This window comes from Mya arenaria, chromosome 14 (assembly GCF_026914265.1).
Source record: "Mya arenaria isolate MELC-2E11 chromosome 14, ASM2691426v1".
Lineage (NCBI taxonomy): Eukaryota > Metazoa > Mollusca > Bivalvia > Myida > Myidae > Mya > Mya arenaria.
The window spans coordinates 54176678-54193417 of NC_069135.1; the positions used below are offsets into that span (position 1 = coordinate 54176678).

Here is a 16740-nt window from a genome sequence, read left to right on the forward strand (position 1 = left end):
CTCGGCTTTTAGCACCACCCTCAATATCATTCAATTTCGCGACTATTTATTTTCATCATCTGTCAGGATGCTTAGCAATAAGTATAATCCACTGCGGGTCCGTGGTCTGGTGGTATGAAAATTGACTCTCAACCCAGGTAAAAAATAACCATCTGCCTGTAGTGTGGTAACCACAAAAATCGTGTTATTGACGATACCATGTAAGGGAACTTTTTTAATATTTGGACATTTATTATGTTTCCTTAACGAAGAGTTGCCAAAACCAAAAATACTCTGAAGTACTGGCTTTTTTTAAATGGAATAGTACTTATGGGAGAAACTCACAGGGCAGGTTGCTGTCTAGCTACACTAATGAGAGATCAGGGATACATTTTTATTACTTTGAGTTTGACATTTCTTTTGTTGCTCTGTAACGTCTCAAGTCTGCCATAGTGATAAAATTGTCAAAAGACTTGTTGATAGCCATTTAGGTGGATGAGGCTACAGTCATGCCACTCTACTCTAGCTATGCTTCTTCCAGTGTTGGTATTGGCAGACTTGTTGCATTCATCGCCTTTGTCATTCACTCCAGTTTTTATCGATATTCTTAAGCCTTTCAAAGTTAAAAGAGTTAAAAGTTGGATATCGGTCACTCTATTAACCCTTTTGATCGATGTTTCTACCCAAAATATCAAAAAATCAATACTTATATCAGTCATGACGTAAAAAAGGACTGTTGACAAGGTAAAAAAGGACTGATGCTTGTCAACGTATGCCTGTTATGTGGTTATAGCTACAATAATGAGCCTTCAGGGATACTTTTTTATATTTTGACATTAGATATAAATATATACATGGATGTACATTGAGATTGCACATAACTTTTTATTTAACTTGTGGTAACTCTTAATTTGTTATCATTCACCATTTCTGTGTAATGAGGTATACTCATCACTACCCAAGAGAAAGTAAGCAACGCTGACAGGATATTCTGATTTTTTTCAGACTTGAGTCCAATATGTCACTACTGTCTGGAGCAAAATCTGGACCGAGTTTTCAAGTGTATAAAACATTAGTGAAGGTATTTCACTTGTTATTTTCAATTAATTGAGATATATATATATAAATGCATAACTATATAATTGCTAATTTCTCAATGTATGACAACTAATATCACATTGTTTTAAACTTTTAATCTTGTATTTATATACCAATCGGACCCCCACCCCCCTCCTTTTGGTCCTGGGAATAGTGGGGACTTTTGGTCCAGCCAATCCCAGGTAAACCTCGCCCTGCGTGGACAAACTGCTGGTCAAATCTCCGCCAAATGCCCCTGCACCCCAGGGACATCCTAGCTAAGGCCCATTCCTTGCTATTTTTTGCGCACCCCCCCCCCCCCCCCCCCCCCCCACCACATTCACTTGGCAATGCAGTGCCACCTGGAAGATAATAACATGGCCCATTTCCCCCTTTATCCGTGGTATACCCCGATCCTGGGGGGGGGGGGGGCATGGTTGCTATTGACTGGTGCATGAGTGGAAACAAATAACTTCTTTGTTTCCCTAATTTCAAATTTACATGAGTGGTCTTTTAATACGTAATTAATTCAGCTGGGCAATACAACTATATAACATTGATAAAACGCTTGTTTGACTTTATATTTCTTTTCATGTTTCTCCAGTTTGTTAGAAGCTGTCGAAATGAAGCGTATGATCGATACCCACTGTTGTTTTACGAACAGTTCCAAACTTCAAAGGACAGACATTTCAGCTACATGCTGCAGAAATTGCGACCCAGAAGAAGAACATCCCAGGTATATGTTCACTAGAGGGTGTGTGAAATATTATGTTAGATAATAAGTATCTTCAGTGGTCGAGAGTGTAAGATAGGTTCATCCCAACCCGAGCATAGGTTTTTTTTACAAAAAAGATGTTTACTGATTTTCCGAGAACACCCTTTTGAAAGAGTTGGTATGAACTATTTTACACAAGCGGCCATGGTAGATGTTTTTATTCCCATCTCAGTTAAACTAAATACCGTTTAGCAAAAATGTATTTTTATGCTGGAACTCTTTTTTGTGTTACAAGTGAAGAAAAGGTTGTTCCATGTGGATATTTTTTATCTTTGCCCTTGGGCAAGGTAAGGATATCCAGCAAAAACATTTGGATCTACTTATATAGAAATATATAGGGCTTACATTTTTTCAGCTCCCCTTGAAACTTTTTTCCCAATATTTATAAGCAAGTTCCATCCCTCTGAGATATTTGCAGAGTTCTGTACCTTGATCTACTGATAAAAACAGACAAGCATGGACATCCTATCTTTTGAAGTTAAGCAGTTTGATGACTATCCCCCTCTGTCATAAATTTAACATTTAAATCAATTTTTCATAAAACTTGTCAACATTTAAATGCAAAAGTTTGTTTTTCTATAAACATAAATCCCAATTGATGCAAGTTTTCATTTTTTCTTTCTTTAATTTCAACATTTTAATCCTATCTTCATGACTTTTGTTCAGAATATTTGAATCTGAGACAATATTCTACCATTATTTCTACTCCATAGACAATTAATGAAAGTAACAAGCAATTTTTAATTACTGCCCACTAACTATATAATCTTTAAAAAAAATCCATTGTCAAATAAAAAATCTATTTTACTATTATATGGTGTACCGAATTGCCTCATATCCAAAAATATTTTGAAGGCGACTATAAATTAATTTCTAGATTTTCATCCCCGCCCCCTGCTCTTTTTATTCGCCGCTTTTTAGTTTTATTGACTCAAATAAAAGATGTTGAACTCAGTCTTTTTTGCATACCTGTCTGGTACTGTCTGGAAGTGGTGTTTATTCGTACCTACGGTTCAATTAAGGAATGAATTGCGGGGTTGATGTCATTATCGGGGTATGAACGCAATTGGGTTGGTCAATGTGTGTGTAGTCCGAAGGACTCCACGCGTACTTTGACCAACCCAATTGCGTTCATATCCCCGATCATGACATCAACCCCGCAATTCATTCCTTATATTTACACCAATAGTTCATTATTTCATTCAAGAATTGTTAAAAAACTACTTCATTTTATTTAAGAAATTATTTCAGTAATCCGTTCTTACCCATTCTGTAAATAGAACGACCCGACTATAACCGGAAACATTTTTTTCAAATGACGTCACAAAGATCAACCACTTGAAATCACTTTAAAACTTAAAAATTGAAACACTTCTGGCACCAATATATTTAAAATATAATAAACTAACACTTTCTAAAATGTTGATCTATATTTTACGGGACCTGCTGACACAATACAACTAATAACAAGATCAATAGCTTTCATGCATATTGTTATGCAATATATTACGATCCGAACATATCCGAAGATGTTGCGTTCATCGAAGGCAGTTCATTTAAGGAATGGAAGTTGAGGTGTAAATATTGTATTTAAACATTCACATTTGAAAAAGGAGAAATGTTACTATTTTGTTTGTGGCTCGTCTATAAAGTCTTGTATGCAATAAGCAAGAACATGAACATATATTCAAAGGTGAAACTGTCATCAAAAAGAAAGAAAAAATGTCACCCCCATCCCCCATTTAAAAAAAAATGGATGAAAATCTAGCAAATACTTTTTTTTTTAAATAAAACAGCATGCTCTCACTAAACTCTTCATACTGTTGATGTTGCTTCCTTTCTCTGATTGTTATTTATCCTGTCACTTGTAAACATGTATATTTTTGTCAACTTATGACGTAATGCAGAAGGGTTTAGATAATATTATGAATGTTCTAAAAAACAATGTGTGTGTGTTTTTTATACCGGTATATTATTTTTTACATATATATTATTTTAGAAGTTCAAAAAGAGCAGCGCAGATCCTAAAGTATACAGACATGATAATAGTCCAGGACAGAGAGACCCTCTTGAAGTCCTGAAAATTCAGTACGAGGTTATGAAGGCTACGGGAAATATACAGGTACATGTATACATGTTCACATCTATTTTATTTTGACTAGAATGATTTCATAAATAATGGCTCCAAAGGTAACTCCATAGGTAATAGTTAGCAACCACATTATACTATGTATAGGACGCAGCATAAATAGGACGGGGGCAAAATTAAAATACCTGAACAATTGGGTAAAAAAACATTAATACCATAGGTAGAACTCATTGAAAAATGTCCAAATAAGCAGACACCATTTTTGTTCTTTACACAGTATAATATGCTATTATATTTATCTTCTAAATGATTAGGTTGCAACTGGCAGGCCAAACACAGCCTGGGGCTGGCTTATCTTTTAGAAGACCAGAAAGAATTGCCTCTTTTCTTAGTGTTCATCATGAATTCCCTATCGAATGCCTCTATTCTACCCATGCGCCAGCTTCTTTGAACATTCACTTAAAATAAAACTTAGAGCCAAATAAAAAATAGGTTTGTTTCTGGTCACATGCCCAAAAAGATTTAGGTTGAAGGATTTGTTTTTTATTCTTCTAAAAAGGCATGTTTAAAGAAATACTGATTTTTTTTCTATGAAAAATAAAACACAAACAGTACTGATTAAAGTTCCAAATTTGGCATCCAATCTGTAGACTGAATATGTTTGTAAATGACAGTATCTGTATATACTAAGATTTATTTGAATCTTTAATAAAAGCAGGACTAAAATTTTAATTGGTCCTTTAAATACCAACACGGTCCTGCAATGCAAATTGTGTTGCATGACCTCAAGGCCTGCAATGTCATAAAGACTTATATTAAGACTGATATTACTTCTCCCCCATTCATGGGGAGACATATCGTTTTGGTCCTGTTCTTCATTCCATCAGTCCGTATGTCACACTTTGTTTCCCCTCTATAACGTAGTAGAATGCTTTGACCCAGGAGCTTCAAACTTGTTATGGAGGTTGGTCATGACCAGTAGATAACCCCTATTGGTTATGAGATCAGTAGGTCAATGGTTGCCGTTACCAACAGGTTAAAAAAATATTTTTTTGGTGGGGACCATAAGCTGGAAGATGGTTTTCCTTCTTTTATAAGCTAAAGAATGCTTGCTACCAGGAACTTCATACTTGGTATGCCAGCTGTTCATGACTAGTAGATGACCCTTATTGATTATGCGATCAGTAGGTCAACGTCCAAGGTTGTGATGACATAAGCTGAAAAATGTTTTCAGCTCACTCTAAAGAATGCTTGTACCAAGGAACTTCATACTTGGTATGCCAGTTGGTCATGACCAGTAGATGACCCCTATTGGTTATCAGATCAGTAGGTTGATGGTCAAGGTTGCTGTTACCTTCAGGTAAAATATGATTTTTAGGCGTTGATCATAAGCTGAATAATCAGGTTTCCGCTTTATTATATCCTGAAGAATACTTGCACCAAGCAACTTCATACTTGGTATGCCAGTTGGTCATGACTTGTAGATGACTCTTATTGATTTTGAGATCAGTTAAACAAGATGGTACTTCTTACATCCATTAATTTTAAGCTCGACTATTCGAAGAATAAGAAAGGAGAGCTATCCTAGTCACCCGAGCGTCGGGGTCGACGTCGGCGTAACCACTTATGTTAAAGTTTTTGTAAGAGTTTTTGTACCACCTCAAATATTTTCAAAGTCCATTGAAATATGGCTTTGAAACTTAGCACACTTGTTCACCATCATGCCCCCAACCTGTACACAGGAGGACATAACTCTATCAAGCATTTTGACATGATTATGCCCCTTTTTCTACGTAGAATTTATGTAAAAGTTTGCGTACAACCTCAAATATTTTCAAAGTCCATTGACATCTGGCTTTGAAACTTTGCACACTTGTTTACCATCATGCCCCCAACCTGTACACAGGAGGAGGTAACTTTATCAAGCATTTTAACAAAATTATGCCCCTTTTTCTACTTAGGATTTACGTTAAAGTTTGCGAACCACCTCAAATATTTTCAAAGTCCATTGACATCTGGCTTTGAAACTTAGCAGGTTTGTTCACCATTATGCCCCCAACCTGTACACAGGAGGAGGTAACTCTATTATGCATTTTGACAAAATTAAGCCCCTTTTACGACTTAGAATTTACATTAAAGTTTGCTTACCACAAATATTTTCAAATTAAATTTATGTAAATTTCTCAGCACATTAGATTGAAATCTAATTTAACAGTGATCCTTGCATGTTTCGCCAAAACTTTTCAATCCATACACCAAAAAGCGGCAGAATAGTCGAGCGCGCTGTCTCTGTGACAGCTCTTGTTAATATTTATAGGATCATTGATCTCATGCAGTAGATATTCACTATTGAATAGGGGTGAATAGGTCAAACAAGGTCACTATAGGTTTGTCCCAAGTTCAAAATTACCAATTTCATGTCCATCAACGATTATTTTTCAGCTACGACCACACAATGGGGGAGGCAAGCACTTTTACAATCCAACATTTTAGTTATGAATTTCATTATATATTTTTAGATGCCCAAATATATGAGACCAGAAGATTGGTATGCGCTGAGAAACCTGGATCCAAATGCCAGCAGCTTGCTTTACAAGTCAATCAAACAAGAGGAAGAGATTCTTGAAAGAATTAAACTCGGACACATCCAAAATGACGAAGAGTTTGTAAAAGCTACCGAGAGTGAGACTTCATTACAAAATCCATTTTATCTGGATTTTGAGGATAACACTTCACGTCAACTGTCAGCGAATGTTTGGAATGACAGATTAGCGAATTGTTTTGGAAAAAATGTCGTAGTGAATTGTCAAGGGATTAACTCATTTCGTGAACATATATCAGTTAATAGCATTTGCCGAAATGCTTTTAACAACTATTCAACAAACATTTATACTGATATGAACAGAAGTCATAAATGTCCTTTGAATTTGCACTTTGTATGTCAGAAAAATATTAACATTGGACAATCGGAAAAGGACTTTCCTTCATCAAATTTTCATCATGTACATCAGGAAAGAGAAATTTTTCCACGGGAAAAGTTGGTCTTCATTTCGAACTCTTCACCCAATGTGTATGAAAATAACACGGACGATATTCCTGTGATATTCAACTTCGGTTTAGAAATTCGGCAAGATCTTGTGTTAGAATACGCCATGAGAAATAACATTAGGCATGCCACATTGCCGATATCAAAGTTTGTAATGTAAGTCACCTCTTTCATTTGATTTGATAAACATGTTTGTTTTTCTTTACTGAAAGTAGCGCCAAAATAGACCAGATTCATTTCATAGTTACAAATATATCTATTTTCATAGTTTGGTCTAAAAATCGTTATCGTAAAAATTAGAAAAAAATGACCCCCATCCTGAAATCAAAAAATGTCCCTTTTGCATAACTGAAAAACTTAATACGTAAATATATTGCCATGTACGCTTGTTATTGCAGAATATAAAAATATCTTTATTTAAAGAGGAAGGTTTAAAAATAAAAAAAAATAAAAAAATACCCCTCCACAGCATTGACATTTTAGATGGCATTTCTAAATTTTTCCATGCGGTTTCCTATCAGGGCGGCAATTGGGGGTATCAATCACATTCAGTGAAATATAGAAACAATTTTGCTGAGAAACTATCAGATCACAAGTTAAAAATCGTTTGAAAATTGGTGATTAATGGCTAAAAGCGTGACTAGCGCTTTAAGAAAAAATATTTTTTTGGCATTTTCCAACAGATCTGTTCTATTGTGAGTTATCTTAATACATGTATATGATTGAATTGAAGGCATAGATGTCAAATTGAGCTGATTCTGAGACAAAAAATACAAAAGTCAAATCGGTCGATCTGTGAGAGTGCAGCTTTTACTGTTACTATAATGTGTGCAAGACTCTAAATACCTCATGAACTGTGTGAAGTGCTATAAATATTGAACAATACTTTTTAGTTTTAACATTATATATTTTACAACGATTGTGTAGAAAGTTATGATAAGTTATGATAATTTAAACAAAGTCACTCTCGTTGGCACAATGTTGCGCGAGAGTTTGGTCTTGTGTTGTACGGAAAATTGGAGTGACCAGAGAAAACCAATTGTCCGGCTTGGTGACCACTAACCAAACTCACATGTGCCCAGGCTGGGATTTGAACACAGGTCGCCTTGGTGAGAAGAGAGTGCGTAAACCACTACGCTAACCAGTCAACCACGTAGAAAACTTTTTGCTTTATACACATGTAATTGTATATGTGTTTATGCATTTTCAGGTTGACAAATAATCCTAACAGAGATGAGATAGTCGTAACACCAGTTCAACAGTTGGAGATTCTACGGGACGTCGAAGCTGGTATTGACTGGGAAACGGCTATTTTCAACAACCTACTGTACCCTTCACAAAGACTTGTTAGAACTTCAAAAGCGTACCAAGCCATTCGCAAGAATCGACATGCCGATTATTATTTACCGATTCATGATTTGGTGATGGATACTTTATTGAAGGCGAAGAAAAAGAAATGTTAAGGAACAAATATTTACAATAAAGCATGTGTGGCAATTGCAAAACACATGAGCCGATTATTTGGTTGCAGAAATACTTGTGTGTTATTATACCTATAGAACAATTTAAAAAACAAAACAATTGACTGGATTGTACATTGCATTGTCTTGAATATAGATATGCTGTTTATAATAAACAGACAAACAGTGTTGGAACGTATAAACTTCTTGTTATGACATAAACTACCTGTTATGACATTAAATCCCAGCTTCATAAAGTGATGTAGGGACTACATAGGAATTGTGTGCATGATCATGTTCGTTCGTCCGTCCATCTGTTTCTTTTTGTCCGTTCCATATCTTTCTCATTCAAGGTCAGATTTTCAATTAATTTGGCCTGGTGATCACCGTAGCAATAGGATGTGTTGTGCACAAGACCGGTGTTCCTTCTTTAAGGTCAAGGTCACAGCAATGTTCTGAACTTAGTGTGTATTACGGTCCGTCCAGTTTTCATCCACTCCATATCTTTCTAGGCTTCCAAGGTCAGAGTTTTAAATGATTTGGCAGAAGTTACCACCATAGCATGAAGATGTGTCGCTCACTTGATTTTCCCTTCTTCAAGGTCAAGGTCACAGCAATGTTCTGAACTTAGTGTGTCCGTCGGTCTGTCCTGTTTTCATCCACTCCATATCTTTCTTAGTCATGGTTGGATTTCAAAATATGTTGCAGAAGTAACAGTACGGCAGAAACACGAGGACGAATCATGCACAAGACTTGTTTCCGTACTTTCAAGGTCAAGGTCTCAGCAAGCTTCTGAACTTAGTATGTCTCGCTCTATAAGCCTAACTGATAAAAAATAGTGTCCTGTCCATATATATCTTTCTCATTCATGGTCAGATTTTAAAATAATTTGGCAGTAGTGACTACAATAGGATGAGGATGGGTTGAAGACAGGATTCCCTAATTTAAGGTCAAGGTCACAGCAACCTTCTGAACTGAGTATGTTTTGCTATATAAGCCTTACTGATAATAGTTTGTGTCCCTACCATATCTTTGTCATACATCAGATTTTAAAATCATTAATCACATTCTGTGATAGCTCTAGTTTGCTCAAAGAATATTGACCTTGGAATATGAAAGAATATTGACCTTGGAATATGAAAGAATATTGATCTTGGAATATGAAAGAATATTGAACTTGGATTATAAAGGAATATTGACCTTGGATTATGAAAGAATATTGACCTTGTATTATGAAAGAATATTGACCTTGGATTATGAAAGAATATTGACCTTGGATTATGAAAGAATATTGACCTTGTATTATGAAAGAATATTGACCTTGGATTATGAAAGAATATTGACCTTGGATTATGAAAGAATATTGACGTTGAATTATTAAAGCATGTTGACCTTGTATTATGAAATAATATTGACCTAGGAATATGAAATAATATTGTCCTAGGAATATGAAATAATATTGACCTTAGAATATGAAATAATATTGACCTTAGAATATGAAATAATATTGACCTAGGAATATGAAAGAATATTGACCTTAGAATATGAAAGAATATTGACCTTGGAATATGAAAAAAAAAATGATCTTGTATTATGAAAGAATAATGACCTTGGATTATGAAAGAATATTTATCTTGGATTATGAAAGAATATTTATCTTGGATTATGAAAGAATATTGATCTTGGATTTGAACAACGCCCATTATTTTAGTGAGTGTTCTTTATTGTAGAAAATCACACATCTGTAACAATTTGATACGTAAAACAAATAAATAGAGGGAGAATATTGGATATTCAGCTTATAATTACATAATCAAGAGAGTATAAATCATCCTGTATACACAAAGAATATAAAAACATTCAACAAATGTCTTGTTCGATATACTCTGGCGAAAAACAATGGAATCAAGTGGGTGAAATGAAAATGCATTTAAATACAATTAAAAACAGAAGTGGGCAAAAGCACACTTGTTTTTTCTATACAATTATTTATAATAATTTAATATATAATACAATTATCACTTTTAAGATATTAAAAATTAAAAACTGTTTCAGCCTTTCTGAAAGGCCAGAGACCTACATTTTGCCTGATTTGATGCGACAAAATTCTTATGGCATTTAAGTTTGTTATTTATTTTTTTTAAATATAGAACTATTGTTTCAACGGACATTTTTTCTCGATTTTTTCTTCTGAAAAAAACAGGAGCAGTCCTTTAAAAATGTTTATAAACACTTAATTTTATTTTCTAAAAAAACAGGGATGGTAAAACCATTCAACAAATCATTTGGTGTGGCCTTATGAAGAAAAGAAAATATTTATCAGCATGTGGACTGTGTTAGCAATGGTATTGACTAAATCCGACCTATATATTCATATAAAAATATCATACTTTCTTGTGAGATTTGGTCTATAAATACACTAAAGCAAGTTGGATGCAACGTTTCAGTGACATTGAGTCAATTGTTCAGAACTTGGTTTAAGTTAACAACATTGTTAACATCATCGTTGTTAACTTTCAAATCGGAATTCCTCTGGAGGTCTCACTGTAGGCTTATGCAGGCCTTCCAGCAGCCACTAACAAAAAAGTAGGAAAAAAGTAGGAGATTTTCTGACAGAAAAAGAAGGAAAAAGTAGGAATATTTTTTACAAAAAAAGTAGGAAAAGTAGGAATATTTTTGGTTAAATATGTAATTATTAATAGCTATAAACTTACCTAGAGGAGATGTTTTTAATGCAAAATCATACCATTCTATATGCCACATTGAATATTTTAGTGAATGATGCTTGGTCGGTTTCTGTTGCTGAACTGTGTGTGTGTGAAAAGAGGATGCACGTCAAAGTGGAACATGTTGCCACACCTTTCAACAACAGAAACCAGCCAGTTTGACATCTTTTATTCATTTTCTGCAAATAAAACTAGCTCAAAGAACAAACTTTAATATTTTTGCGGACTTTATTTTCAAAAGAGTAGGAATAGTAGGAGTTTTTTAGAAAAAAGTAGGAAAAAGTTTGAAGCTGTTAAAAAGTAGGAAAAAGTAGGAAAAGTAGGAAAAAGTAGGAACGCTGGAAGGCCTGCTTATGTTCCCTAGTATTCCTTATATAACAAGATTTGAGACAATTGTTTTAAATGAACTTGCCTTTTATAAAATTAGGAGCCCAACATATTATTTTTCACTTTTAAAGCTGCACTCTCACAGATATACCATTTTTACAACTTTTTTATTTTTTGTCTTGGAAAGAGCATATTTTTGCGTAAATATCTGCAAACCAATGATAAAACATTGCTGACAAAAGATCAAATCGCAGATTTTCCTATTTCTGTTCAAAAATTAATGTTTTATGGCTTAAACCGTTACTAACGGCTTAAGAAATATGCATAAAACATCAATTTTTGAACTTACATATAAAAATCTGCAATCTTTTTTTTGTCAGCAATCTTATATAACTGGTTTCCATGGAATCTCGCAAAAATTGGCTCTTTCCAAGACAAGAAATAAATAAGTTGTCAAAATGTTCAATCTGTGAAGGTCATTCATCATGCTTTTAACTTCAACAAATTTCTGAACAAATGGCCCAATGACAGAAATAAGTGGCCTTAAAAGATTAATCCATATCTGTAACTACCTGATTATGATATGCATACAACAATACAAGTGTTTTTCTTCCCCATATCACCTGCCAAAATCACACACCTACATACAGGGCAGGGCCCGCCATATTTACTAACATTTGAGTCTGATTTTGAGACCTTAGACAGGCTCAAAAAAGCAAAATCTTTATTTTGTTGTAAACATGCTTTCATAGGTGCAAAGATGATAAAAGTGGTTGTACCTTTTACAAACAAAAATGTACAACATTCAAACAGACATCTTTTTTATAAACAATGTTATATAATAGATATTTGGAAATAATTAAGATTTCAGTTATCTGAGCCCGAGTCTCAAATTCAGACTTACGATGTTAGTGAAGATGGAACCAGGTTTATTGTGGCTATACCCTGATTTCTTTTTGAAGAAACAAAGAGTTATATTTCATTGGGAATGGTTAACAATGATTTGTACATAACATAACAAAGATTAGACATGAAAATATTTTATGCATATCTTCACTAAATATTATTATAACATTTCTGATGAGAAAACGTCTGTGACATCATCAAATAACACATCATCAAATAACATTAATAATATATGTCATGTGTTCCCGTTCCGGATAGAAAATTCCGACCCGAGGGCACCTGCGTTGACAGGTAACGAGGCTTGCCGAGTTACCGGCTACGCAGCGTGCCCGAGTGTCGGATTTTTCTATCCGGAACGGACACACATGATAGATATTTTTTTCTAGCATACCTTTAATTACATTTTTTGTGAAGAAATTACATAAGAAAGCGCGTTTTTGTACATATCACCAAAAAGTGCGTGCGATGATGTTTACTGACATCATGACGCGCAGTAATTTGTATTACCTGCATACGTCAATATGTTCCTTCGATATCACGTCTTTTAAGGGTTATTTTGTTTTGTTTTAAGGAATATTTTTGTAAAGTTAATGTTAATGGAACTCATCAATTGAAATCTCATAACTATGGTGACATTTAGTGTTTAATAAAAGAAATTGAAAGTATTACGTCACAGCGCGTGACTCATCTGGCATGGGGGGATGCCAGATGGAGTTTTCCAGCACGGCTGAATTCACCGGAAATGCCTATCCGGTGTGCTAGAAAATATTATCCAACACAAGTTTAACATGCAGGCTTGCAAACATAGTGGTAAAATGGTAGATCCTATAAAACTAAAAAGCCTGCTGGTAAGCAAATAGAGTATTGCACAAAATCATTATCTTGCATTGTCACATGTATAGTACAAACATTACTGCATTCCAGCACATACAATGGCACTCAAGAACATACATTTCTATTCAAAAACATGCATTGCCACTCAAGAACATATATTACCATTCAAGAACATAAATTACCACTCAAGAACAAACAGTACCTTTCAAGAACATACATTATCACTCAAGAACAAACATTACCATTCAAGAACATACATTACCACTCAAAACATACATTGCCACTCAAGGACATACCTTGCTACTCAAGAACATACATTACCACTCAAAAACATACATTGACACTCAAGAACATACATTACCACTCAAAAACGTACATTGCCACTCAAGAACATTCATTACTACCCAAGAACATACATATGAACTCAAGAACATCATTTTATTAATAAGAACACACAATTACCACTCAAGAACATATACTACCACTCAGACTTTCATTCTCACTCTAGAACACACATATTTACTCCTCAAGTGAAGAACATACATATGACAATATTCTACAGTACCTCTTAAAAACTTCACTTCCATTCTAGATCAAACAGCTTCAATCTAGAACATGAAGTTCAATCAAGAAAAATACCTCATTACTTTAAAACAAGAACCTACATTCGATAACAATAATTACCATTAAAAACATATATATATATATATAATCACTCGAGATCAGTGCCACTCAAGAACTTTATTTAAACTCAAGAACACAAATCTTGATCCAAGAAGAACAAACATCAATACTCTAAAACAAGAACCTACATTATCACCCAATAACAATCTTCACTCAAGAACCAGAACATTAATCACCATTGAAAAATAAGAACCTTCATTCTCACCCAAGAACAATCTTCACTCAATAACAAGAACATTAATCACCACAGAGAAATTAGAACCTACATTATCACCCAAGAACAATCTTCACTCAAGAACAAGAACATTAATCACCACTGAAAAATAAGAACCTACATTATCACCCAAGAACAATCTTTACTCAAGAACAAGAACAATAATCACCACTGAAAAATAAGAACCTACATTATCACCCAAGAACAATCTTCACTCAAGAACAAGAACATTAATGACCACTGAAAAAAGAACCTTCCAACCCACATCATCAAGATCATTGATTTGTAACCACCCAAGAACAATTATTACCACTCAAGAACATACTTTTCCCTTTATTACAGCTCAATTACATGAATGGTTAATAATGGGATAATAATTATTTAGAACAGTTGGTGCATACATGTATATGTTTTTCAAAGTCATTGTTCATGCCATTTTTGAAATGTGCAATACTGATGAACTACAAGCATATTAGAACAAACCAACACTGGGTAAATTGTTTCGAACTTTGTTAAAGTTAACAATGTTGTCAATGTTTTCATCGTCAAAATGTTACAAACTACTTCTACTGATGAACTGGCATTCATCCGGGGTTGTTTTTGATGGAAAATAGCTGAGGAGTTTCGAATGCTTTGGTACCATGTGTGCCAAGTTTGATAACATATCTGGAGTCTGGTTTAAGAAAGATTTTAGGCGTAAAATCCGCTTAATGTCATATTTTTATTATTCTGCAACATTTTTGTATGAAATGAATTGTATTCTGTATTAAAGATGAAAACATAGCAGAAAGAAACAAATGCTAATAAGTCAATACCATCTGTGATGATACAACAGATTTAAGATTTTCACAGCTACTACTAAAAAGCATTTAACAATGTTGTTAATGTTCTCGTTGTGAACTTTCAAATCGTTTACTAGACTTGTGATCTGCTGTATTTCTAACAAGATTTGAGACAACTGTTTCAGCTGTACTTGTTCATATTTTAATTTGTGAGCAATTCATCATATTGTAAAAGTTTAAAAGTTAAAACAATGTGGCAATTCTTGTTGTTAACTTTATCGAAGTTCTGAACAATCGGCCCAAAGCTCTAAACATGAATGAAATGAAGAAAAGCACATTAATGTTAAATTCAGTGCATATTATTTAATAAAATATTGAATCTCATTATACATTATGTTATACATTGTCTATATTGCAATAATACCTTCCTTTAAAACATAACCCAATTAACAAAATTGTCACGTGTATTTAAAATTATGAGGTTATGGAGAACTAAAAATGAAAACAGGAGCACTGTAAATGGTTGCTTATGCTCGTTTCTTGTTTATACTCATTCAAAACTCAATCGTTATTGAAGCCAAAATTACCTGGGGCCATGGGAAGGGGCAGTGATTATGAACAGTCTCATGTCAGATTTAAGACTCAAGACTCCTTATGGCAGAACATCATTTCATTGTGATTTTCCTAGTATCAACACATTGATGGTGAATTTTGCTGAAATATATAACTTTTTGAATGTTTTACAATTATTTACTTATTTTTTGTAAAAGAAATGTAATAAATATGATTTTTTGTTCCTTCATAATAACGCTTTTTTAGTCTAGACTTTGACTTGAGACTGTTTGTAATCATGGTCCCTGGGCATTTGTGAATACGGGCCCAAGATGAGCCCTGAAATCGAGAGCTAATGACTTTTTTACAGCTGATATTTGCTTGCACACTTGCATCAAAATTAGAAAAAAAACCTACAAATTAGTATCAATTGCATCGGCTACAATTTCATATACCCCCACAGGGTGAAGGCAATTTTTTTCTTAGTATAGGGGTGGGTATCTTTTTTCACTAATTTGGACCCCAAAAGGGTGGTTATATAATTCAAAAGTGCCTTAATGTTTAAATGGAAGAACCCTAAGCCCTTTACCCTGCTTTGAACATGAAACCCTTAAATTATGAGACAAGTCTGTCACAAAGTCATTGATCATGGACAAAAATGGTTCCATAAAGGCACTTGGTTTTCCCATCTGCCTTGTTACTGTTAGATAGTCACTTCTTGTCCTTCAATTTATATTTAACATTCTTTTGGGTCAACGGTTTCGGTGGGGATTCTTTCGCTGTTTTCGTTGGTCCGCCTGGTTTGTTTCGATATCTGTCGTAGATGCCCTGAAAAAAAAATGACATGCCATATACAAAAGCACACAGAGCGGATTCAAAGTTCAAGCCAGGAAAGGTTAAAATACAATGAATTTTGATGAATGACCCTTGAGACCTTGACCTTTAACCTACTGACATGGATCTTGCACATGACACACTGACTTCTTATGGTGAACATACGTGCCAACAATTTTAAAATCAGCCAGAAAATGACCAAGCCACAGCTCCATAAAGCAAAGTACATGGGTGTTCTTATGAAAAACATTTTTGTACCAAGATATTATAAAGTCCCCATGAAACCCCCTGACAACCCCCAAATTATGGAATTTTGACCAATCATCATTAAGTGTGGCCATGACCTTCAACCCATATACTACATGGTTCACTGGACATGCTGTCTTGTTATGGTGAACATTTGGTGCAGAATTATTTTAAAATCAACTTATGCTTAGTTCAGTTACAGCCCATAG

General features: G+C 34.3%; 2 protein-coding genes across 3 annotated transcripts in view; one reads left to right on the forward strand and one right to left on the reverse strand.

Annotated features, from left to right (window-relative positions):
• On the forward strand, positions 1–10149 carry LOC128216551 (uncharacterized). 2 transcript variants are annotated; one of them, XM_052923148.1, is made up of 6 exons: positions 1–137; positions 985–1060; positions 1661–1792; positions 3831–3953; positions 6440–7122; positions 8177–10149. In XM_052923148.1, the coding sequence occupies exons 1-6, from the start codon at positions 115–117 to the stop codon at positions 8427–8429; spliced, it is 1290 nt and encodes a 429-aa protein (XP_052779108.1). In that variant the 5' UTR covers positions 1–114; the 3' UTR covers positions 8430–10149. The 2 variants fall into 2 exon arrangements, with proteins under 2 accessions (XP_052779108.1, XP_052779109.1); XM_052923149.1 differs by lacking the exon at positions 3831–3953.
• The window catches only part of LOC128216255 (dual serine/threonine and tyrosine protein kinase-like), a 45437-nt gene continuing 38831 nt past the window's right edge, over positions 10135–16740 (reverse strand). The window contains exon 14 of the mRNA XM_052922825.1: positions 10135–16279. Within this exon, the coding sequence (XP_052778785.1) occupies positions 16163–16279 (117 nt within the window). The 3' untranslated portion in view covers positions 10135–16162. The remainder of the gene's footprint in view (positions 16280–16740) is intronic.